We start from the raw sequence: 26,533 nt of genomic DNA, 5'->3' as shown, positions 1-26,533 counted from the left end.
AATGTAGCTGATATTCAGTAAATATTTTATCATGCTATTGTCATTATCTTTAGCAAGTAGTTTTTGCATATTTTTGTGGCCACTACAGATTCAAAATAGTATTGAAATTGTCCTTGCTCTCCAGAGCAGGTAAGTACCAAAGGTGGCTGAGTAGTGCTATTCAACATTTTCAACCATGGTTTCTGATCTCTTGATTTTGTGTTTGCAGAGCCTTTGAGCAATGTTTTTGTTTTTGTTTTTGTTTTTTAAAAAGGAGCTTGTATCTCTAAATGAATAAACTAATAGACGTGATATACTGTCATGATTTGTTTTTCATGGCCAAGTGGTTATTATATAGTCATACTTAGCAATTTTCGCTCCTACTTCTCACTTTCCTCCAACAAGCAATCCAGCATGGCACCTAGCAGTGAAGTTTTTGATGAAACACACTTACTGCACAGAAGCCTTTCTGCAAAACAGCACAACTCAATAAAGACCAATTTTAAATTGCAGAATTTAAAAACTATGGTTCATTCGGTAACTATACAGTAATGCCAATAGCAACAAATATATTAGAAAAACATGCAAAGGACTGTCTTTGTGTAAATTATATATAACTATTAATATTAAGGTAGTGTGATTGATTTCCTTCAAACTAGTCATACCAGGGTAATTAAGGCTTTCACTTTTTCCTTACATTCTGGGGCTTTTCATACTGTTGAAGGGTTCTGGGTCAAATGGGTGCCAGGGCATGGCCCATACAAACTGTAAGAAATCCATGATTTTATAGCTCAAAGCTGGCTGCTGTAATTATGGGTCCTTTTAAGAGTTTTCTTTGAATCTCTCTAAAATGCTATTTTTTTCTTTCCTCCCAGCTTTCTGTTACATTCTCATTTACTTCAGTGGATGATGGTTCTATGAATAGGACCTATTGGCATAAAAAAAGGATTTCTAAATTGCTATTCATGTACCTAAAGCTGCCTGTTATCAATGGCTGTGAGCCAGTTCTGAGGTCCCTGTGGCAGAGAATGGTGTGTATATATTTATGGTTATATTGAGTGTAGGAAAACACAAAAGGTCTTGTAGCATGCTGGTGCACCCAGAATTTTTATAGATAGTTTATTGATTGTAAGTCTCATATTACCAGCTTGGTTGTACCTTATATAATAATCAGAGCCCGAGAAGGAGATCTTTTGCTCTTTTGGGTCCAAGAAGACAAGGAAGCCTCTTGATGTGGTCTCTTGCGAGTTGTTTGACTCAGTAGTCAGACCTCGAAACACATGGTTCTGTAAATACCAGAAAATGGGTTATTTTTGTGATGCTTGTTAATCAGGTGAGGTTAATGAGAGTCTCTCAAATGGGTAGAGGAGAAGGGAAGATTGGAATTGGAACCCCTAATAAACGCTCAAGGACTTTATTTGAAAAAAAGTTGACTTTCCTTCAATAAATGGGGAATAAGCATCCCTTAATGTAAATGATGTAGACTGATCTTAGGAACTTTGGATGGTATTTTTAAATTTGTTAAAAAACTTTTGTTGAGAATATAGGAACAGGGCTCTTTTTTTTTTTTTTAGTCACCGAACTTAATTTTTATTTTTTATTACTAAATTTTTGAGGGTAACATTAGTTAATAAAATTATATAGGTTTCAAGTGTACAGTCCAATAATATATCATATTTATATTGTATTACATGTTCACCACCCAAAATCAAATCTCCTTACATCACCATATATTTGACCCTCTTTACCCTTATCTACCTTCCGCCTACTCTCCACCTTCCCTCTGGTAACCAATAAACTGTTGTCCCTGTCCATGAGTCTCTGTTCATTTGTCTTGTTCATTTGTTGCTTTCAGATTTATATCCCGCATATGAGTGAAATCATATGGTTCTCAACTTTTTCTGTCTGATTTATTTCACTTAGCACAATAATCTCAGAAACTAACCATATTGTCGTAAATGTCAGTATTTCATCTAATGGCTGAGTAATATTCCATTGTATATTTGTACCACATCTTCTTTATCCATTCATCTATTGAAGGACACTGTGGTTGTTTCCATGTCTTGGCCATCATGAATAATGCTGCTATGAGCATCAGGTGCATATTTCTTTACAGATAAGTGTTTTCAAATTTTTTTTAGATAGATACCCCGAAGAGGAATTGCTGGATCATATGGTAATTCTATTCTTAATTTTTTGAGGAACCTCCATACTGTTTTCCATAATGGCTGTACCAATTTACATTACCACCAGCAGTGTATGAGGGTTCTTTTTTCCCCACAGCCTCTCCAGTACTTATTACTGTATGTCCTGTTGACAATAGCAATTCTAATATGTGTGAGGTGGTATCTCATTGTGGTTTTGATTTGCATTTCCCTAATAGCTAGTGAAGTTGAGCATCTTCTCATATGTCTGTTGGCCATTCGTGTGTCTTCTTAGGAGAAGTGTCTGTTCAGGTCCTCTACCCATTTTTAATTGGATTGTTTGTTTTTTGTTGTTGTTGGTTGTATGGGTTCTTTGTATATTTTGGATATTAGCCCCTTATTGGAGGTGTTGTGTGCAAATATCTTCTTTCATTTGGATGGTTGTCTCTCTGTCTTGTTGATGGTTTCTTTCACTATGCATAAACTTTTTAGTTTGACATAGTCCCATTCATTTATTTTTGCTTTTACTTCCCTTGCTTTTGAGATCAAATCCTCTCTAAATCCAAGGTCCATGAGTTTAGTACCTATATTTTCTTCTATGCAATTTATTGTTTCAAGTCTTATTTTTAGTTCTTTGATTCATTTTGAGTTAATTTTGGTGTACGGTGACAAATAGTTTAGTTTCATTCTTTTGTATGTGGCTTTCCAATTTTTCCAGCATCATTAATCAAAGAGGCTTTCCTTTCTCTATTCTGTTTTTGGCTCCTTTGTTGAAAATTATTTGCCTATCTATACGGGGTTTATTTCTGGGCTCTCAGTTCTGTTCCATTGGTCTTTGTGTCTGTTTTTCTGCCAATACTATGCTGTTTTGATTATTGCCACTTTGTAGTGTAATTTGAAGCCAGGCAGATTGATACCTCCAGCCTTGTTCTTTTTTCTCAGGATTGTTTGGCTATTTGGTGTCTTTTGTGATTCCATATAAATCTGATGATTTTTTGTTCTATTTCTTTAAACAGTACTCTTGGGATTTTGATAGGGATAGCATTGCATCTGTATATTGCTTTGGGTAATAAGGTCATTTGAACTATGTTGATTCTGACTTTATTAAAAGAAATTGAAGAAGACACAAAGAAGTGGAAAGATATTCCAAGGCTCATTTTTAAATATGGTATCAGTGGTAAGAGCCACAAGGCTACTTTACCCTCCGACTGAAATTAAGAGCTTCCTTTAGTCACTTGAATCTTCATTGTAACATATTTATAGTAGCCAAAACCTAGATATCACATATGTTCTTCAGTGGGTGAATGGATAAATAAACTGTGATAAGTCAATACAATGTAATAAAACTCAGAAATAAAAAGAAATGAACTATTGATAGCCTCAGCAACTTAGATGACTCTCAGAGATGTGCCAAATGAAAGCAGCTCATTTCGAAAGAAAAAGTTAAATCCAGTTTGATTCCATTTACATGGCATTCTGGAAAAGACATAACTGTAATGATGGAGAACATATCAGTGGTTGCCAGAAGTGAGGGATAGGAGGAGGGTGTGACTACATAGAAATAGTAAAGGGAGTTTTTTAGGGTGAGGGAGCTATTTTGTATCTTGGTTGTGGTGATGGTTAAAAGAATCTAATCAAATGTAATTATTACTATATACTCATTTTTTTAATTATAAACTTCTGTAAGAAAATTTTCTCCTGCCATTAATGCTCTAGAATCTTCCATAGTGAGGCCACATTCAGTTTTCCAGAGAACATGTTGCTTAATTATTTCCATGGACTCATCATTTATCAAACTATGTAGAGTGACAGTTTTTAAACATTCTGATCTCAGGACCTTTTTACACTCTTAAATTTTATTGAGGACCCCAAAGAACTTTTATTTACATTACGTCTATTTAATGCAGGTTGTATTTATTAATATTTACTGTATTGGATATTAAAATAGAAAAATTATATTCATTTAAGAATAATAATAGTAATCTCATTGCATATAGATATAAATGATATATTTTTATGAAAATTATATTTTCCAAAACAAAAATTAGTTAGAAGAGTATCATTGCTTTACATTTTTGCAAATCTTTTTAATGTCTGGCTTAATAGAAGACAGCTGTGTTCTCACATCTGCTTCTACATTCAGTCTGTTGATGTTACATGTCATGTACCTCCTGGAAAATTTTATTTTCTATTCATGAGAGAATGAAAGTGAAAAAGACAGTAACATTTTACTATTATTATGAAAAAATTTTTTACATCCTTGGACATACTTTGAGAACCACTGCTTTAGAGCTAGAAGAAACATGATCTGGTCCTCATTTTGTATCTTCAGTAATACCATTGGATCTTGGTTTTCTTTAGGGAGATTTTCAACTACAGTCCTTAACTGACCACCACAAGGTTTTTTTGACATTTCCAGTAAATTTTTAGGTCTTTGTGTCTGTTTTTGGGTATCTTGGTTTGGGTTAGCATGGGTTCTAAAATTTTGCATTATATTTGTGGTTCATTTGCAAGATTTTTTTTGGCATAATATAAACATATCCTCATGTCTTTCATATCTTATGCCAAATTTCTGAAGCTTCATAAGTATATGCTTTGATGAAATTAAAATGATCTAAGAATGACTCTGAATGGTCCTGAATGCAAAAAAGAGGTAACAAGTAACTGACTCAAAGTTTTGCTGTTTTAATCTCACAGATGCCTTCCAAATTATAATCATTTCTTCAGTAGATATATGTTGGGCCTCTTCTCTGTGTATATTCCCATGGAAGGCATCACTGGGGATTCAGAGAAGAGTGGGGCATGGTAACTGCCCTTAGGAAATTGTGCAGTGAACAGTCTTCATACTTTTGTTTATACTTGTGTTTTAATTTATATTAAATTGTCATTTTCATCATCCCAACTGTTAACCTTCTCTTACATACTTTTAAAAAGTTAAAAAGCACTTATTCTACATTGAAATATATATTAATTGACTTAAAAAGTCATTTTCCTTATTGAAAACCATAAGACCATAGAGAAATTCTGAAGATCAGAGCAGCAGAACTCTAAATTAGTGATTTGGTGATGGCTACAGCACACTGTTTTATTTAGTGCAGCTTCATCACCATTCTCTTCTTAACTCCCTCAATTGCTTCTTCTTCTGAGAAGAATTAATATAAAAATATTATAATTAATGAAATTCCACCTACGTTTTCTTTGGTATGGGAGCAAATTAATATCTAGTAACATCTTCAAGTATAAAGTGTACCTTCACTAAAAATATGAGTTCTACCCTAATTTCTAATTATATGATGAGATCACATCTTTGTGTGAAGCACTGACCTCTCTCCAGAGTTCATATTTTAAAGTGCCTGTCAGGCATTACTGCTTAGAGGTGCCATAGAGATCTCAAATCCAAATGTCTCTTGCACGAGTGCTTTATTCACATTTCCTTCCTGTTTTCTCAACAGTTTCTCTGCATCAATACCTCTTTTTAAACATCTTCATGCTCTTTTTCTATATGCTCAAAGATTCTTCACCTTAAAAAATAAAACGCATCATACACACACACACCCTCATCTTTGCCTTTTTGCCTTGCTATTGAACTACTGCTCTATATATATTTTTTGATTTTCTTGAGAGCATAGTCTACGTTTTCTCTGCTTCCACTTATCTTCCAATTATTCCTCCTCTACTGTATCACGCAGCTGGAGCCATGTACCTTATGGGCACATGTATCCTCCTAATTCCCAAATCTTTTTGTGTTTTTTTTTTTTTCCAGTCCTCATCTTCTCAATAGTAAGTGACACAGCTAACCTTTCTGATATGTCTTTCATTTCCTTCTTTTCCTGAAACTTCTTCTTTCTCTGCTTTCTTCCCTGGCTTTTGCTTTTCTTCCCTCCAAAATATTTTACTGCTTCTTTGCCTCTGCCTACTGTTAAATATTGGTAATTCTGTCCTCTTCCCTCTTCTCAATAGACTTCTCTCTGTGGGAATTTAGTTCATTCCCATGACTTTAGACCATATCTCTATGTCAGCAAGTCTAAAATCTTTATCTCAGGTCTCAGCTTTTCCCTCCTGAGGTCAAAACCTGCCTTGTAACTGCATGATAATATTACCTAGCCCAAATGATTTACAGGTCCCTCAAATTCAAGGTCTTCAGATCCAATCCAATTCTCTCCCCCCTGTCCCAGTGACCTACTCTGTCTCTGTAATTCTCAGCAATTATACCATCCATCTGGTCAGCTAGTCAGTAATAACATATTGAACACCTACTATGTGCTGGATGTCGCTCTAAGTCTCCTCGATGTTGCCTCCTTTAATAATAAAAATAATAAATAGTAAGTAGTGATAATAATAGAACTAACATTTAGGTAGTATTTATGTGCTAGGAACTCTTTTGCATATCACACATATGTTAATTAATTTAATCTTCACAGCAACCCTATGAGTTACATACTATTATTAATCTCATTTTATAAATAAGGAAATGAGGCTCAGAGAGGTTAAGTAACTTGCTTAAGAAATTACAGCTATCAGAACTTATAAATAGTTATACAGTAATCAGTTCTGTCTGACATCAAAGCTAATAATATTCTATGTTACTATACTGCCCCCTAACTACCCCTCAGGATCAGACTCCTCTTTTTCTCCTGCCATGCATATCTAAATTAGGTCTTTTTTTTTTTTTTTTGCCTGAAGTACCTATTGTCTCCCTGAGACCATTATTCTATCCAGTACTCCTAAAGTATTTGGCATACTTCCAAAGTAAATTCTTTACTGAGGTGGCCACATCTTTTGGAGCCAGGGACCATGCCAGTGCCTTTTGCATAGCATATGCTAGTAAGTTGTTCTTATCATTCTTTTTGCTGACTTATTCTACCTAACCCTCCATTCTCATCTTGCAAGCTTCTTACTAGCATATGCTAGTAAGTTGTTATTATCATGTCTTTTTGCTGACTTACTCTACCTAACCCTCCCTTCTCATCTTGCAAGCTTCCTGTTACGTGTATCAAGTGTATCAACTCCCTATAGCACTTTGCTTATATTGCCATCATAACACCTGCCACATTTTGTATTCATTGTTGAGCTAGCTATTTCTTCTTGTTTCCCTGTAAATATTCAAAGGTAATCACTTATTCTTTTGTGTACGTCCATGCCCAAACACAGAATTGACATATCATAGGTTCTCAGATAATATTTATTGGATATATGGAAATAAAATTTATACTGAAGATCTTAGAGTGGGAAAATAGTAAGGTCTGACAGTATATAGAATATTTCATTTTTGAAATTTTATTCTTTAAACTCCAGAATATTTTGTTCTGATTGACAGGTCCATCTCTGGAGACTATTAAGATTTAGTTGAGATGCTTAAGAAAATAATTTTTAAGAGCTCTAAGCAATAGGGTTATGTGCCATCTGGCTTCACATTCATTGGTAGCCAAGTATACACAGGAATGGTAACTGGAAACTCCCAACACAAGAAACCATGAATTCTTTCTTTCAAAGTAGCAGGTGGAATTTAAATACTAGTTTACTGGACCTCCTTTTGCTACGTGAATCACTTAGCACATCAGTGGATCCATCATATTTCATTTACAGACCATTTTTACTAGATTGATTCATTGAGATGAACAGCTAAAATAAGTTAAAATCTATTACCACATTCTTGAATAACTTCGAAATGAATTTAGTTAGTGTTAAATAGACATTTGTTTTTATTGTCTCAAAGATTGGACTTTTCCTCCAGTAAAGTGAAATAATATGTATATATATGGTGTTCTAACTTGAACAGTACATAAAAATTAGTAAATAAGGCCCCATTAAAAATACTTACAATGTAAGTAACATGACTCCCAGTAGCATTTCTAATGTCCATTAATGCTTATTCTGAGGATCAGAGCTCATTTTACTGAGCCATTTAGTCAAACCGTGTGATTATTTAGAAAGTTAATTCATGCATACTAAAATCTAGCTTAAGTAATGCAGAGGGTAGGAGGTAAAACTCTATGGAGATGATAGTCCTTTTTGTTATTTAATGATCAGCCATAATTAACTTGCAAATTTGAAATAATTAGAACAAATTAAAGGTATTTAACTTTGCCTCCCTAAAGAAAAATTCAAATTGCACCAAATGCAGCTTTAAATTATTCAAATCTCAGAGGTCTAGGCTAGAATTTTTTTATAATGCCTTTTCTATGATGAGAATACCAATCTGCTTTTTGTCAGAAGGCATCCTATCAAGTAAGGGTTCTTTGTGTTTAATAAATGACAGCTATTCTTCTTTGTAAAAGTATTCCAGTCTCCCAAGACTACATCAGCATTTCCGTGGCATTTTAATTCAATAAAACAAAAGGTTAATGTTTTTCTACTTTTTAAAGAATGCAAATACAAATGGTATTCAATTGGTCCTGAATGACATTTAATTTTTGCCATTCAATCTCAGACAGACTATCGCGATAGAAATTTTGGGCAAAATAGAAGGAAAAGTTTAAGCAGCTTTGGATTATTAGAATTTTATGGAACTTGAAGAATTGAAAATGTTTTTCAGTTCCTAAATCCTAAATCAGGGCTACTCAAAGCTTCCCATCTGGTATTTTATTATTTCTATCCAATAAAATATGGAGATATATTGTTCAATAAAATCTTAGGAACTTAAGAGTGACTTAAGAGTAACACCCAGTGTGGCAGTCTTAAATGCCATGAGTTTAGCCTCTTTTCTTCTGCTGAATTTTATATATTTTTATCTGGACCGTATGAAGTAATAAGAAACACTGGTCATCTGACAATTAAGTTTTGACTTTATGGTGCCTCACACAGTGAATGAATGGTTACAAAGTACATGGTCAGTGAAAGTTTCTTTAATTTAGTCTCTGGTTTTATGTACTTCTGGAAATAACATGTAATTATTAATTTTGATACATCTCAGTGTATGTAAAAATTTCTTTAATAATTTTTTTCTGCTGTTTTCTTCAAGGTTGTTTTTCAGTCAACTTCACTGAAATTTACATTTAATATAATGCATACATCAAGTTTGATGTGTTTTAACAAATGAATATATCTGTGTAACTAATACCCCAATTAATATAGAAAGTATCCATCAGCCCAGAATGCACTTTGTACCACTTTGCAGTAAGCCTCCTCCTCCCCCCACAAACTTCTGGGCCAGGCAACCATTAATCTGATCTTTCTCATGTAAGATACTTTTGCATGTTCTAACTCTTCATATAAATGAAATCATAGTGTATGTGCGCATTTGACATCTTTCACTCACCATATGTTTTGAAGATTTATGCATCTTACTCCATGTTTTATTAGTTCATTACTTTTTTATTCTTGAGTAGTAGTTCATTATATAAATATACCATAAGTTGTTTATCAATTCATTTGTTGATGGATATTTAGATCGTTTCCTGATTTGGGCAGGAGAAAAAAACTGAGCTGCTATAAACATTAGAGTTCATATTTTGGACACAAAACCTTCAATATTTATATTTACATATTTGTGTATATATGTATATGTATATATATGTGTGTGTATGTATTGTGAATATTTTCTCTCGGTGTGTCACCTGCCTTTTTATTTCCTTAATGGCGTTTTTGAAGAACAAGACTTTTTACTGATGCAGGTTAAAAAGATATGCTCTTATGTTTTCTTATAGGAGTTGTATAGTTTTAACTTTTACATTTAAGTCTATGATTCATTTCAAATACATTTTTGTGTGTAGTGTGAGGTAAGATTCAAGGTTCATTCTTTTTCTATACTGATATCCAATTATCCTGTACCATTTGTTGAAAAAACTTTTTCTTCATTGAATTGACTGATGTCTTTTCAAAAGTCAGTTGGAAATATACACACACACACACACACACACACACACACACACACACACACATTTATGGATTTCTGGTGTATCAAACTACATGTTATATCAATGTCATGCAGCCTGAATTATTTTAGCTTTGTGGTAAATATTAAATTCAACTGTTTTTCTTATTAAAAATTCTTTTAGCTATTCTAAGTTCATATATTTTAGATTTAGTTTATCAATTTCTATTAAAGAAGTGGAATTATGATTAGATAAATTTGGAAGAATTATCCTAAAAATATTATTTTAGATTTCCTGAACATAGTATGTCTCTACATTTATTTAGATCTTTTTAAATATAACTCCATAATACCGTGTAGTTTCCATGTGACAGCCTTGCACATTTTTCATTGAATTTGTTGGTGGTATATAGAAAGAGTATTTACTTTTGAATATTTACCTTGTATACTACAATCTTGCTAATATTCAAGCAGGGTGGGTTGTTCGTTTGTTTCTTTTTTTTTTTTTTATAAATTCTTTAGGATTTTCAATTTCATAGTTACATTTGTGAATAATAGTTTTATATGTGCTTTTCCAAATTTTTTGCCTTTCGTTTCTTATCTCAACTTATTGCATTGGCAAGAACTTCCAATACAATAGAAGTGGTTAGAAAAACATCCTTGCTTTGTTCTCAAGGAAAATACTCATTTGTCCATGATGGTAGCAGTAGCTTTATATATTGCTCTATTTGATTTGCTGATATTTTGTTGAGAATTCTTCTGTCCATGTTCATGAGGGGTACTAGTTTGTAATATTTTTATATTGTAATAACTTAATAAGGTTTTGGTATCACACAGTAACACAAAAATGAGTTGAAGTGCCCCTTTCTTCTTCCATTTACTGAAAGCTTGTGTAAGATTAGTAATATTTCTTCCTTAAATAGGATAAAACTTACCCATCTTATCACTTGTCTTTGTGGGAATATTTTGATTAAGAATTCAGTTTCTTTAATAAATAGGATATTTATATATTCTGTTTCTTCTTGATTCAGTTTTAACAAGTTATATTTTTCAAGAAATGTGTATATTTTATTTCATCTCACTTACTGAATATAGTGGCATAAAGTTGTTCATAAAATATTCTGAATATACTATCTGTAGAATCTAGTGATACCCTCTCTCTGATTCCCGATATTCATAAATTGAGTTTTCTCTTTTTCTTAGTTTGTCATGGTAGAGGTTTAACAAATTTTATTAATATTTTCAAAGGGCCAAATTTTGTGTTTCTTTTATATTTCTGTTTGTCTGTTTCATGAATTTCTACTCTATTGTTTCCTTCTACTTACTTTATATCTAGTTCTTTTCTTCGTAGCTTTATAAGATGGAATATTATATAACTGGTTTTAAACTTCGCTTCTTTTCTAATATAGGCATTTGTTATTTTCCCTCTAAGTACTATTTCTGTACCCCTCAAATCTTGATATGTTGTATTTTTGTTATCATTCATTTCAAAGTATTAACTAATTTCTCTTTTGATTTCTTTTTTGACCTGTGGGTTATTTAGAAATATGTTACATATCTTCCAAATACTTGAGATTTTTCTAGGTATCTTGTTTTTTACTTTTAATTTAACTCTATCTTAGTCAGATTATATACTCTATAACTTTTCATTATTTCGAAATATGTTGAAATTTATTTTATGGCTCAACACATCTATTTTGGTCTATATTCCCACATACTTTTAAAATATATATTCTGCTGTTGGGTGTAATGTTCTGTTCATGTCAATTAAATCCACTTGATTCATAGTGTTGTTCAATTCTTCTGTAGCATACTGAATTTTGAGGGGTTTTTTCTATCAATCGATAACAAGGGGATATTAAAATCTTTAGCTATTAGGGTGAATTTCTCTGCTTTTTCTTTTAGTCTTATCAGTTTTATTATGTTTATTTTGAAACTCTGTTTTAGATGCATATGTATTTAGGATTATTATGTGTGTCTGATGATTTTCTCTTTTAATCACGATGAAGTATTTTTATCACGATGAAATATTTCTCTTTATGTCTGATAGTACTCTTTTTCTTAGCATCTAATTTATTTGATATTATATAACCACTCCAGTCTTCCTTCTATACTGCTTGCATGGCATATCTCCTTCTGTCCTTTATGTCAACTTATTTATTCTCTTAAAATGTGACTCTTGTAAACATTATATGGTTTGGGTTCTGCATTTCTCTAGTCTGGCAATCTCTTTCATTTGATTTGAGTGTTTAATTCATTTCAATTTAATTTAATTGTTGATATTGTTGTATTTAGGTCTAACAGTTTCCTTTTTTTCCCCCTCTTTCTATTAATCCTATCTGTTCTTTGTTCCTCTGTTTCCCCTTCTCTGACTTTATTTGGGTGGATGGAGCCAAATAATAAAAAAATTTTTTTCAGTTTTCTGTTTTAATTCCTTTATTATTTCATTAGCTGTACCTCTTTGCATTTTTAGTGATTTCTATAGGAGTTAAATATGCTTCCTTAATTTATTAAAGTCTATGTGGTACTAACATTGTGTCATTTTATGTAGAATATAAGAACTTTTCTGTTGTATATTTACCATCCGGTAATGTTATTGCTTTTGCTTTAAACATTCATATATCTTCTAATAATATTAAGAGAAGAATAAGAAATACAGACTCTTATATTCATTAACATATGTGCTATTTCTGATGCTCTTCATTTCTTTCTATAGATTCGGATTTCCATCTAGTGTAATTTTCCTTCAACCTGAGAAACCTCTTTTTATTTCTTGTAGTGCAAGTCTGCTAACAATAAACTTTCCCTGTTTCTGTTTATCTGAAAATGTTGTTTGTCCTTTGTTTTTGAAGGATATTACCATGAGATACAGAATTCTAGGAAGACAATTTTTTTCTTTCAGCACTTTAAAGATTTTGTTCCACTATCTCCTGGGCTTCATTGTTCTGATGAGAAGTTAACTGTAAATATCATTACTCTTCTCTTTGTAATTGACATTATTATCTCATTTTCAAGATTCTCTTTATCTTTAGTTTTCAACAGTTTAACTGTGATCTGTTAGTCAAAGTTTTTCATCAAATCTGGGAAATATTCTGCCATTCTTTAAAATATATTTTTTCATATTTTTCTACCTCATTCTCAATCTCGTCTCTTTCTGCAACTTTAATTATGTTTGTTAGACAGCTTAATATTTTCTCTAAGATCCCTGGAACTTTGATCATTTTTCCTTAGAATTTTTCTCTGTGTTCTTTAAATTGGGTCATTTCTATCGATTCTGCCAGAAAATTCACCTATTCTTTGATCTTTTATCTTTGTTTTCCTATTTTGATTTCAATCATTGTAATTTTCAGCTCTAGAATGTCTATCTTGTTTTTTTTTTAGAGTTTTTCTCTCTGTTGAGAGTGCCTATCTGTTCATTCATTAAGAGCATATTTTTATTTATGTCTATCAACTTTTTAATAACTTTAGTTTTCAAATACAGTTAACATACAATATTATATTAGTTTCAGGTATACAACATGGTGATTAGACATTTATATAACTTATCAAATGATCACCCCAATAAGTCTAGTACCCATCTGACACCATACATAGTTATTACAACATTATTGACTATATTCCTTATGCTATACTTTACATCCTGTGACTGTTTTGTAACTACCAATGTGTATTTCTTAATCCCTTCCTTTTTCACCCACCTACCCTCAATCCCCCTCCAATGTGGCATCCATCAAAATGTTTTCTCTACGAGTGTGTTTTTGTTTTGTTTATTTGTTTTGTTTTTTAGGTTCCACATGTAAGTGAAATCATATGGAATTTGTCTTTCTCTGTCTGACTTACTTCACTCAGCACAATACCCTCTAGGCCCATCTATGTTGTTGCAGATGGCAAGAGTTCATTCCTTTTTTATGGACATTGTATATCCATCACCTCTTCTTTATTTCTTCATCTGTTAATAGACATCCAAGCTGCCTCCATATCCTGGCTATTGTAAATAATGCTGTGATGAACTTATGGATTCACATGTCCCTTCGAAGTACTGTTTTGAGTTTGTCTGTATAAATACTCAGAAGTGGGATTACTCGGTTCTTCTTTGTCTCTTTTTACAGCCTTTATTTTAAAGTCTGTTTTGTCTGGTATAAGTATTGCTAACCTGGCTTTTTATTTGTTTGTTTGTTTCCATTTTCCTGAAATACCTTTTTCATTTCTTTACTCTCAGTCTGTGTGTGTCTTTAGATCTAAAATGAGTCTCTTGTAGGCAGCATATGTGTAAGGGTCTTGTTTTTTTACCCATTTATCCACCCTATCTTTTGATTGGAGCAGTTAATCCATCTACATTTAAAATAATTATTGATAGATATGTAGTTATTGACATTTTATTATTCATATTTTTTATCTTTTTTCTCCTTTCTCCTTCTTTAAGAAGTCACTCTAACATTTCTTGTAATACTGGTTTGGTGTCGATGAACTCCTTTAGCTTTTTCTTGTCTGCGAAGCAATTTATCTGTCCTTTGATTCTAAATGATAGCTTTGCTGGATAGAGTAATCTTGTTATAGGTCCTTGCTTTTCATCACATTGAATATTTTCTTCTAATCCCTTCTGGCCTGTAAAGTTTCTGTTGAGAAATCAACTAATAGTCTTATGGGAGCTCCCTTGTAGGTAACTAACTGTTTTTCTCTTGCTGCTTTTGAGATTCTCTCTTTGTCTTTAACTTTTAGCGTTTTAATTATGATGTGTCCTGATGTGGGCCTCTTTGAGTTTATCTTACTTGGAATTCTCTGAGCTTCCTGGGCTTGTATGTCTATTTCCTTCACCAGGTTAGGGAAGTGTTCTATCATTATTTCTTCAAATAGATGTTCAGTCCCTTTTGCTCTGTTTTCTCCCTCTGGTATCCCTATGATGCAGATGTTGGTACGCTTGATGTTGTCCCAGAGGTCCCATAAACTTTCCTCATTTTTTAAATTCTTTTTCCATTTTGCTCTTCTGATTGGGTATTTTCTGCTATCGATTCTCTGCTTCATCTCATCTCCTGTTAGTCCTTCTAATATACTTTCATTTCAGTTATTGTATTCTTCATTTCTGACTGGTTCTTTTCTATGTATTTTATCTCCATTTTTATATTTTCTATCTCTTTCTTAAAGTTCTCACTGAGTTCATGTACTCTTCCCCTAAGTTCATTGAGCATCCTTATAACCAGCATTTTGAACTCTGTATCTGGTAGATTGTTTGTTTCCATTTTTTTTAGTTCTTTTTCTGGAGCTGTGTTCTCTTCTTTCATGTAGGACATACTTCTTTGTCTCCCCATTTTGTCTCTCTCCCTGTGTCTTTTTCTATGCATTAGGCAGGGCTCTTAAGTCTCTCAGTCTCAGAGTGGTCTTATGTAATAGGTATGCTGTGGGGCCCAGTGGCACAGTCTTCCTTGGTCACCTGAACTGGGAACTCCAGGTATGTCCTTTATATGGGTTGTGTGTGCCCTCCTACTGTACTAGAGAGGTCTTGGTTGGTATTTGCACATCAGTGGGAGTGACTGACCCACAGGCTGATTGATTGTAAGGACTGGCCAGTGAGGGGCTGACCCTACAGAGCAGGATTCACTTTATCAGGACTCTTGTTCCTGCCCAGTCTTCCCTTTGGGTATGTTCTCTTCACATATAGCCCTGGATGCTGCTCTGGCTGGGTCTGAAGCCATCTACCAGGTGTGCTGGCCCCGGGCCTGTTGGAGGGGCCCTGCCACAGGCCAGATTCAGCTGCAGCCTGTGCCATTCCCAGGGTTACTTGGCATAATCCACCCAGAAATCCACAGATGGCCACAACCCACACTGGGGTTAGAGGTGTGTAGAGAGGCCAAGACCTGAACTAAGGCTGGCTGCTGCTCATGCCAGGCTTAGGACTGCTCTGTGAGAGATATGGGGCATCCCATGGCCAGATGCTTGCTTGTTTGAGTTTTGTGAACCTTCAAGAGATTTTAGGAAAGTCTGCATCATGAGCCAAGACAGGCCATTTGTATGGAAAAGCCACCAGAAACAGCTTGAGTGGAACCACAAGTTTGGTATGGCAGGGTCTCAAGGAATCACCATGGCAGGGTGATCAGTGTTAGCCAGGATGATGGAAACCCAGACATGGAGGCCACCTGAGTGCACATGCCAGGAGTGGGAAGAGTTCAACAAAGAAGCAATGGATTCTACTAGCACCTCTATCTGGGAGAAAGATGCTCTTTCAGTCCTCACTCTGAAGCCAGACAACCTAGCTCCTCTGTGTATGTCCCTGAAACTTTTCAAGCAGCTGACCTAGCATTGGAGCTCAGAGCAAGTCAGTCTGCCAATAAGTAAGTTCTTGCAGGTCCTTAAGAGGAACACCTGGGACTCCAGCGGCTCTCTAACTCACTCAGCCACAATCTCCACTTTTCAGAGCAGATGTTATGGAACACTGGACTGGAGAGACTGATGTGGGGCTGGGACCCCTCACTCTGCTGGGGGTACTTCTGCAGCCAAGATAGCCCTCTCAATTTTTAACTACAACTTGTGGGTGTGGGACTAGCCCATTCCATGTCTCTGCCTCTCCTACTGGTCTAGAGGTGGCTTCTTCTGTAGCCAACATATTTATAATAGCTGATTTAAGTAAAGTTTCTACCTGCTAAGTCCAACATTTGGGACATCTTTTGGTTGATTTTAATTGACTGATTTTTTTTTTTCTTTAGCTATGGGTCACATTTCCTTTCTTCTTGTGTCTGGCAATTTGTATTGCATCCTTGATATCATGGCTGATAAATCTAGAGAAGTGGATTTTATTATCATTCTCTGAAAAGCGTTGATTTTTATACTTCCCAGCAATTTAATTACCTACTAGTCATCTTAAACTTGGATAAGTTTGGTTAATGATTTGTGAGGGCAGATCTCTGAAAAGCCCAAATTGTCTCCCAAACTTGTCTAAATTTATAAGATACAATGTCCAAACTCTTTCCTCCCTGTATATTTGTCATAGCTTGATTTTATGCTTTGTTAGAGGTCTACAACAGCAGTTCCCAACCTTTTTGGCACCAGGGACCGGTGCTCCTATAAGAATCTAATGCCTGATCATCTGAGGTAGAGCTGAGGCTGTGATGCTAGCACTGGGGAGTGACTGAAAATACAAAGGAAGCTTCTCTGGCTCATCTGCCACTCTCCTCCTGCTGTGTGGTGCTGTGTGACCCGGTTCCTAATAGACCACGGACCAGTACCTGTCCATGGCCCAGGGACCAGTACCTGTCCATGGCCCCTGGTCTACAGTAAGCCTTTGTCTAGGATGTGGACTTTCTGGTGTCTCAGCTGAAGTCTGGGACATTAACAATATCTCTCCATTCTGTATCAGACCACTAATTTCTCTAAGCATTACCCAATTTGTAGTATTTTTATATTTCCATTCTGCTTTGAACCTTGTAGCACCCACTTTTTGGTAAGTCTTGCAGTTAAAAAGAAAGTCAGTAATAGAGAAAAATCTACAAAGCTAAAAGCTAATTCTTAGAAAATGTAAGTAAAATTAATAAACTTTTTCAAGATGATCAACATACAATAGAGAGAAAAACAAGCTATCAATATCAGGAAAGAAAAAGAAGATATCGGTGATGGCTCCATATTGTAGTGGTTAGCACATCCGCTTTACACGCAGAAGGTCCTGGGTTTGCGCCCCAAGTGGAGCCATGGACCATACCCCCGGTGCACCAGGCCCCCCGAGTGCGCCGGGGGGTGACAGGCCCCGCCTTCAGAGATCCAGTTCAAACGGCAACATCCATAGGTCAGTGGTGGAAGTGGTGGTGGTGGGGATGGGGAGGGATAAAGGTGGGAAAAAAAGAAAAAGAAGATATCACCATAGATTCTAACAATATTTTAAAAATATAATTAAGGAACATTAATGAATAATTTTTTGCACGTACATTTGACAAATTAAATGATATAAATTCCTTGAAATTGGCCATGTACCAAAAATTATACCTAAAAAATAGTAGAAAATCTGAATAGCCCTCTTTCTGTTAAAGAAATTTAATTTTCTAATTAAGAAACTTCCCCAAAATTAAACTACAGACCTATGAAAATTCTGCTCAATATCTAAAGAAGAAATAATATCAGTCTTGTGAATTCTACCCAATATCTAAAAAAAGAAGTAATATCAGTCTTACACAGATCTTTCAGAGACTAGTACAGAGTTTCTCAGCCTTGGCACTATTGGTATTTTGGACCAGATAATTCTTTACTTGTGGGGATACTGTTCTATGCTGTGTTGGATGTGCATTGTATAAAGACAGCATCTCGGTCTTCTACCCATAGAGGCTAATAGAACACACACCCGAAACTGTGACAATAAAAAAAATTCTCCAGACAATGCTAAATGTCCCGTGTGGCAAAATTCTCTCCTTCTACCCTACTTGAGAACCACTGTACTAGAGGAAGAAAGAACTTTTCCCAACTCCTTTTATAAGACCTAAACAAGGTAAAAGCATTAGAAGAAAATGACAGACCAATCTTCCTCATGAACATAAATGCAAAACAAAAAGTTGCTTAACAAAATATTAGCAAATTAACTCCACAGATATATAAAAAGGGTAATCCAGCTTGAATGAGTAGAATTTATCTCAGAATACAAAGTTAGGTTACATTTAAAACACAATCTGCCATATTAACACAATAAAGAAAAACATCATCTCAGGCAGATGCAAAATAAACATTTAACATAACTCTTCCAAAGCTCATTCATTATAGGGGAAAAAAATGACCCCTCATCAAATTAGAAATCTCATAGAGGATATGAACAAAGATACATCTCTTTAATGATTAACACTTTCAGGAACAAGGATCTCCACCGTTACCACTTCTATCCCACATCGTAGTGGAGATCCTAGCTAGTATGATCAAGCATGAAAAATAAGTAAATAAGTAAAAAAGAAATAAGTAAAACTATCTTTATTATCAAATAACATGACTCTCTACATAGAAATATCCTAAAGAATCTACAGAAACAGCTACTAAAATTCTGAAGTGAACTTAACAGAGAATTCAAGTTCAAGTTCGACATATAAAAGTACGTTTTATTTCTATGTATAGCAGTTAGCTGTCCTATAGCAATAAATTAAAAAAGCAAATAGAGTATAAAAGAAAGTATTTACAGTAGCAATTAAAACCATCAAATGCCTAGAAATAATTTAACAAAAATGTATAAAATATTTACATTAATAATTATAAAATACTGTTATACAAATTTAAGAAAACTTATATAATGGAAAGAGAGATATACCATGTTCTTGGATTAGAACACTCAGTATTGTTAAGATATCAATTTTTTCCAAATTGAAGCTGAGATTCAATGCCAGTTCATTCAAAATACCAGCATACTGTTACAGAAATTGGCAAACATTCTGAAATTTATATGGAAATGTAAAGGGCCTAGAATAGCAAAGTCGGTCTTTGCAATTTTGAAGAATAAATTGAACGACTTATGCTACTTAATTTTAGGTATGTAAATCAAAGTTATATAATCAATACAGGGTGGTAGTCATCTTAAGACAGATAAATAGATCAGTAGAGGAGAAGAGAATCCAGAAATAGACCCTCATACTCATATGTTCAGTTGTTTTTTGACAAAGGTACCAAGCAATTCTGTGGAAAAGGCATGTCTGTTAAATAAATAATTCTGGATATACTGGATATAGATATGGAAGAAAAAAAAAAAGAACCTTGATCTCAATCTCACATCATACCCTAAAAATTAATATGATCATGGCGTATTAGAGTCTGATCCATAGAGGGCAGTGTAGCACAGAATATCAGACCCTATGCCTGGTGGGAAGGACTTTCAGACTGGGGACTGTACTTGTGTAAGGTGCTGGAGCTTGAACCTTGAATTGACTTTGTGTCTGCTGCACCCTCCCAAGAAAATCCTAATCCTGGGGCAAGCTCTCAGTCTACTTTCTCTGTTTTCACATCTGTGCACCTGAACCCTGACATACATTTATGATTTCTGATTGTTAGGCATTCAGCATTGCAGAACAGTTGGTTTCTTGTTTTGGGTCATTTTTATCTTGAATTCCCTCAGTACATACTCCAAATCTTCACCTTTCTCAATACCCATTTCTTTCACTTATAGGAATGACTTTACCTTTTCCTTCATCAAGAAAATTGAAAGCGAAGCATATACTTCCTCAGTTCTGTCTCTCTCAGCCCCACCACTCTAAAGTCAGTCAGCCAACTAGCAGAAAGTGACAGTTATTGATCCAATTGCTTTCTTGAAATATCTTCCCAAATGTTGCATAGGCACCTCAAGTTACATTTAATTTCTTCTACCCTCCCCGAACCTTCTTCTCTATATTGCTTATCTACCCAGAATTCTGCCAATCATCCTCAATTTCATTTCTCTCTTACTTTTCGCATTCAAACGCTCCTCAGGTTCTGCCAATTTTAAATACTAATTGTGTTTTTAAAGCTCTATCGTTTTCATCCCTTCGATTGCTTCTCTATTTCAGACCCTCATCATCTTTCATCAGAGCTGTTTCAGCAGCCTTTTGACTCATCCAACTTTTTGCAATCTGTTCTCAAAATGGTGCCAGAGTAATTTTTCATAAATTCAAGTTGGATCATGTCATTTTTCCACTTACAGCCCTTCAGTGACTCTGCCTTGCCTACAAGATAGAGTTCAAGCCCTTGACACAGGAAACCAAATCTTTTATGATCTGAACCACCTTTATCTGTCCTGCTTCACCTTCCACTTCTCCCCTATTCCCCACACTTTATGCTATAACAATAGCAAACTTTTTAACTTGTCCAAAATATATGATGAAGTTTTACTAGTTGATATATTTACTAATATTGTTTTCTTCTGCCTTTCATCCTTCCATCCTTCTTATCTTTTGCTTAACTGCCAAGATTCAGTTTGAATGCTTCAGGAATTTCCCTTCAGTTATACAGACAGAGTTAGGTGCTCTACTTTTCTAGTCCCGTAACAACTTGTGTTTTCCTGAGTTAAAGCATTTATCATATATTTTAAACGATCTGTTTCCATCTCTGTCTCCACCATTAAAATCACTTTTAGAACAGGAACCTATGTTTGTATACCCAGCACCTAGCATAAATCAAGTACTCAATATTTGTTTCCATGTTTGCCCATCCCAGCTCCATAGCATATTATCTCGCCATAGAGTATATCCTCAATAAATGGCTGATGAACAGATAAATGAATGATTGATTTGTCAGTTTATTGAACAGAAATACGGAAACTAGAAGTTGAAACAACTGAAGTTTTTCATGTAAATGACAGGGAGAATGGTGATATCCTCAAATGAGAATGGAAACAGGTGGGGGAATTAGTTTAAAGATAATGATAATACATTGCTTTAAAAGTTGGTTTGGGAGGTATGGCAAGACATCCCTTCTCAGCTTTTCAGCAGGTATTTGATCACATCAGTGGTTTTGAACAGTACTGTGGACTAGATGAATCTATTTAGAAATTGTAATTGAAGATGCAGTGGTGTGGCAAAGGCCAATGAGAAATTGCTAAGAGGGAAGAGAAGAAAGACCAGGACAGAATCTTCAGAAATGTCTTCATTTAGGGGGTAGGAAGTAGAAAAGTTCCCAGTAAAGGAATCTGAGTAGGAGCCTCCTAAAACTAGGTAAATAATCAAGATGATATATTATGAAGTCAATTTCTGAGAAGTGGCCTAGTAACAAGCAAGATTGTTGAAAGAGAAAAGGCCATTACATTTGTTCTTTAAAAAATAGTTTTGGAGGTATGTCTGTTAAAACAGTTTTTTTCCTAGAAGTTTGACAGAGAAAGGAAGGAAAAGATGGTAATGTAAAAAAGATGGTGAAAGTGTTTGGTTTTTTAATTACAAAAGCACATGCCTATGAAACAAAGCATTCATAAATATATAAATTTAATTATAAAAGTCTTTCCGTCAGTTACTCTATTTTTACTTCTTTGGTGTGGTTTTTATCCATCCAAAACTTAAAAAAAATTTTATATTTTTATTTTTATAAAAATAATATCATATTATACATTCTATTATTACATACTGCTTATTTGTTTTACTTTATAATATGTCATGAAGTTTCTTCACAATAGTGTCGAGAACTACATGCCTAATTCATTTTAATGGCTAAATATTATTTGTTATGGTGGATGTATTATAGTTTGTTTGCTTATTCTCCTATTGAATATTTGCCTTGTTTTTCACTATTAAATAATCGTGCAATGACCATCTTTAAATATTTTCATGTTATTGATTATGTAAATCTATAGGATAACTTCTTAAAAGTAGAATTGTTGGGAGGGTAAGTGTGTTTTTATTTTGTATTGACAAATCACCCACAAAAGGGCTATGCCAATTTATAGTTCCTCCAGTCCTGTATTAAAATGCTCTTGTTTCACACCCTTGCTGACACTGAGTATTATTATATTTTCCCACTTAAGAAAAGTGATTTTGGTTTTAGGTTCGGGTTTTTATTTTTAATAGAAAGTCTGATCTTGCTTGTAATCCTAGGAAAGAATCCAGTTGAGAAGAGGAGGAGTTTGTAAGTTATAAGAAAAAGAGGTGATTGGCAGGCTATAGTCACAGCGGGCATGGGTCAAAATGGTATCAAGAGTATGAATAAAAGGTATGATTTTTTTCTGAGATATTGAGAGGACTAGTAGGTGGATAAAGATGGAAATAAATGCAAATGAAAGAAGAAAATTTTATATGGTTATCTTTATTTCAGGGAAATTAGAAACCACGTCCCTCTTGACATAGAGAATTACTAGGATGATGTTAGGAATAAAAGTACAGATAAGCTTCTGTATAAAATGGGGTAAAGAATCAGGAAGCAATCAGTGTTGGGAGTGATCAGCACTGGTTGGTATAGGGAGCTCACCTGAGCTGAGAATGAATGAATTTGGGGACAGCAAGTAGTCTTGGTCATATTAACTTTTCTTTAAGAACAAGACGGGTGTAGTTGTTGGATTCGCCTGGTTTGGAGGCTTCTGGGTTCAGGTACATTTATCTTATAATCACAATGAGGTAGTTTTATTCTCCTATTTTCCTATCCCATGGATAAAAGTGATATGAGCTAAGAAACACATCCACTGATGAGGTCACAAAGGAAAATAATCCCTGGGTTCTGATAAAAAAAAATTTTTTTAAATATATAAATGTAATACATTGCATTATGTCCATATAAAGCCATACTGCTACCGATATTGCTGATACTTTTTGTTTCTTTATGTCACTCTGAATATAAAGCCATTTAATTTCTTGGTTTTTATTAATAAATTACAATGTAAGCAAACATTACTAAAAGTTCTGATCAATACAAACAGAAGCCCAGAGATTTTGGTGGGTTTACATGATTTGAATTCTGGTCCAGGGCCATGTGGGATTAGTAATGGATCCAGTAATCGTCAACTCTTTCTTGTCTAGAGATTACCTCTGTTTCTGGGGAATTTAAGCATCTTAATTTTTAAAATCTTACCTTTTGAGTAAAAGTCTTCTTTTTCTTCACTTTAATTTTCACATTGTTTACGGGCATGGAAAAGACAAAACTGAAGTGTCATGAGTCTATGGTGAACTTAAATTAGAAGAAAGAGGCTGGTGGAATAGTAAGGGATACATTATCAGAACATTGCCTTCTAAAAAATGAAATATTATAAGAGGAAATGTGCTAAGGTGGGAACACAGTTTATTAGAGAGAAAAGCATGTGTACGTGTGTTTATTTTTATTAAAATTCCTTTCATTCCATGTTTCCTTTTCTACTTTATAATGAAATTATATAAGGACAAAGACCACTTCGCATGCACTATTGCACTACTCGCTATATACTCTGTGTACATAATAAATACTATAACAATTGAAAATGAGAAACAAATGCATTTTGAAGCAAATTGGTGATATTTTAATCTCTGTTCATTTTTAGTACTTGGAAACATTTCAGTTATGCAGGTCTTGTTTTAGCATACTTTTTACTTCTATGGATATTCTGGTTCTTAGTCATACTCTTTGGCTTTATTAGCAGTTTCATGGGTCTGAGTCTCATTTTCCTAACTCCGGATAGAGGCTTTTTGAGGATAAAGACCATTTCTTCTCCAAAATTGTTATGGCAGGACACAAAATAGACCTTCAGTAAATTATTTAAATTATACCTCAATAAAAAATGAGAAGAAAAAGAAAGTTTTTACATGAATCGCATTTTAACTTATGCTGAATTTATATGCCTTTCTGTGATCTGTACCCCTTCTATGCTCTCTGCAGCTCATTTATATTTATCTTTTTCAGTTTGTCGAAGTCTAAATGTGATGGCTGGCTGCTTGGAACATCGTCATCCATCAAAAAGTACCAAGAGTCCACCAACAGTGGAGAGAATAGAAGGGAGAAGAAGACAGTTGGATTTCAGTCACATATGGAAGATGATACCCTGTGGACATGTCAAAAGGAAGAAACAGGTAAGCTTAACATCTATAGTAGCAAAAAGAGAAGCTGTTGGAGGCAGGTGGTTGCTGGTGGCTGCTAACCATGAACTCCAGATGATTCCCTACAGGCCAGAGCAAGAGTTAAGTCTATTACAAACTGACATGTGCCTGCAAGACCATCGGTAGCACATCTAGATCAGTGAGTTACATCAGCATTTCTCTTAGAATACTCAGTGAGAAACTATCCAATTCATTCCTCTTTTGAAAGCAGAAAACTGTAAGAATTAGTCAGCAATAAGTGTGGTCATAGACATAAAATAATGTTACAAGTGAGTAAAGTGACAAGAAATTGAACATAAATCTCTGCCGGGAAAGTAAACCCTAACAGCTATGGTTAATCTTCAATTAACTGAAAATATGGAGAAGGTGGAAGAAAGATCATGAATAATTCTACATTGTGGCTAAAAGAAACCTCATAAGTCTTAAGCATATATTGTCTAACCATCTTAAGTGCTGGTAATTCTTCCTATTGTATATGTTATAGATTTTTTTAAATAAATTATAAATGTGTGAAACGTTAAGTGGAGCAGTTCAATTTAATTGTTTTCTGGTTGTTTCTGAGGTGGCTTTGACTTAATCTCTCCTGGAATTATTAAGGAAAAGATTTAGGGGCAGAATGGAACAAGTCTGAGTTTCATTGTACAGAAAAGATGTACAAGAAACAAAGAGCCAAAAAGGACTTTACTACTAAGAACAAAAATGAAATTGAGGAGACTTAGTGTCTGAGATAGAATCTTCTTTACTTTCTGTTAGTAGTCCTTCAGAAATGGGAAACTCTTACCTTGGCTTCCTGCGTTCTACTCATTGCACTTTGGAGAGTGGAGAACCAGTCAAAATTGGTGTGGTGGTTACACTGCAAGGCTTAACATAGTCTTCTGCTAACTTGTCAACAAATTTGTGTTGTGTGTCAGCACTAAAATAAAATGACAAAATGAAAAAATATATAGTGTAATAGCAAAGGGACAGATAACTTGTGTTACTGGTTAAGACCACAGCCACATTGAAAAGGTACTTTGAGAAAGGTATCATCAGGCCAGCCCTTGCTGTGGTGGAGGTTAATCTCTCCCGGGCCCAGCTACAGAAGCCGGAAGCCTGGAAAGGGCTTGTGTCCAAAAAAAATCAATTTCTAATTTGAAACAAAATCATTTTTGACTAACAGGGGTTCAGAACCCATTACTTTTTGCTGTATAGTCTGCTGACATTTCAGCACTTTCTGTTGTGCACAATGAATCCTAATAGTCATTTTATAATGTTGCTATAGCAATCAATTTAACCAAGAGAAAGCTGTTACAATTCTGCAAAGTTTTCAGGAACAGTTTTCACTTATGGTTTTATTTTTTTCATTAAGGTTTTTATTTCTTTTCTTTTCTTTTATTCTTTTTTTTTTTTTGGCGAGGTGGTTATAATGTGAAAAATTGAAACTTTTTCATTTTTTCAAAAGATTTTTAAGGTACTGTATTCATAGGAATTAATCTTTTTTCTACTCTTAAGAAAGCCTGTCTTGTATATTTCTTTTCTTTTATTCTAATATGGAACCACTAACAAAATGATGGTATACCTGATCACTAGGAGAGCTGAAGTTGCCCCTTTGAGTTATTCGGCTCATAAGCCTGCTGGTATACACAAATTCTAGCACAGGGCAAAGTTATTGCATTGGCATTTGCTGTGACACTCAACCAAATAGGAGACAGACTTTCCAAGGTGTGCTGCAGAGGGTTTGGACACCTTTTTATCATAAGGCCAATGACCTAGCGCTAAGTGCCTAAGTTACACTGCTTGATTTAGTGTCTCCTTAATTGCTTTCCCCTCTTTAGCATGTCTGAATTTTCTAACATACTTTTCTTCTGTTTTATATTCTTTTTTTCTTTTGTTGTCCTTTAATTATTAAGTACTACTTAGAATCTTTAATCTTTATTAATCAGTCTCTATCCCTCTCACCATTCTGTCAACTTTATAGGTATTAAACATGTAAGAAAGACCTGATTCTTATCTCATGTGATTGCAAAAATATGTACGGTGTTGTCAGAATTACACTTAAAATATAAATTGTTTTTAAATCATCAGTGCTTAGAATGCTCTATCTTAGTTGCTTTTTATTGAGTTATGTGGAACAAGGAGACATTACTTAGGAA

At 34.3% G+C, this 26,533-nt stretch overlaps 1 protein-coding gene across 9 annotated transcripts in view; it reads left to right on the top strand.

Moving 5' to 3' along the window:
- The window catches only part of KIAA1328 (KIAA1328 ortholog), a 229,026-nt gene that overhangs the window by 167,427 nt on the left and 35,066 nt on the right, over positions 1 to 26,533 (top strand). For all 9 annotated transcript variants that reach the window (XM_039842883.1, XM_039842892.1, XM_039842891.1 and 6 more), the window contains one exon: positions 24,208 to 24,374. In XM_039842883.1, coding sequence (XP_039698817.1) covers positions 24,208 to 24,374 — 167 coding nt within the window. The remainder of the gene's footprint in view (positions 1 to 24,207; positions 24,375 to 26,533) is intronic.

This window comes from Pteropus medius, unplaced genomic scaffold, assembly GCF_902729225.1.
Source record: "Pteropus medius unplaced genomic scaffold, Ma_sr-lr_union100, whole genome shotgun sequence".
Lineage (NCBI taxonomy): Eukaryota > Metazoa > Chordata > Mammalia > Chiroptera > Pteropodidae > Pteropus > Pteropus medius.
Note: the sequence above shows the minus strand (reverse complement) of the source record. Positions and strands in the feature narration are given on the sequence as shown.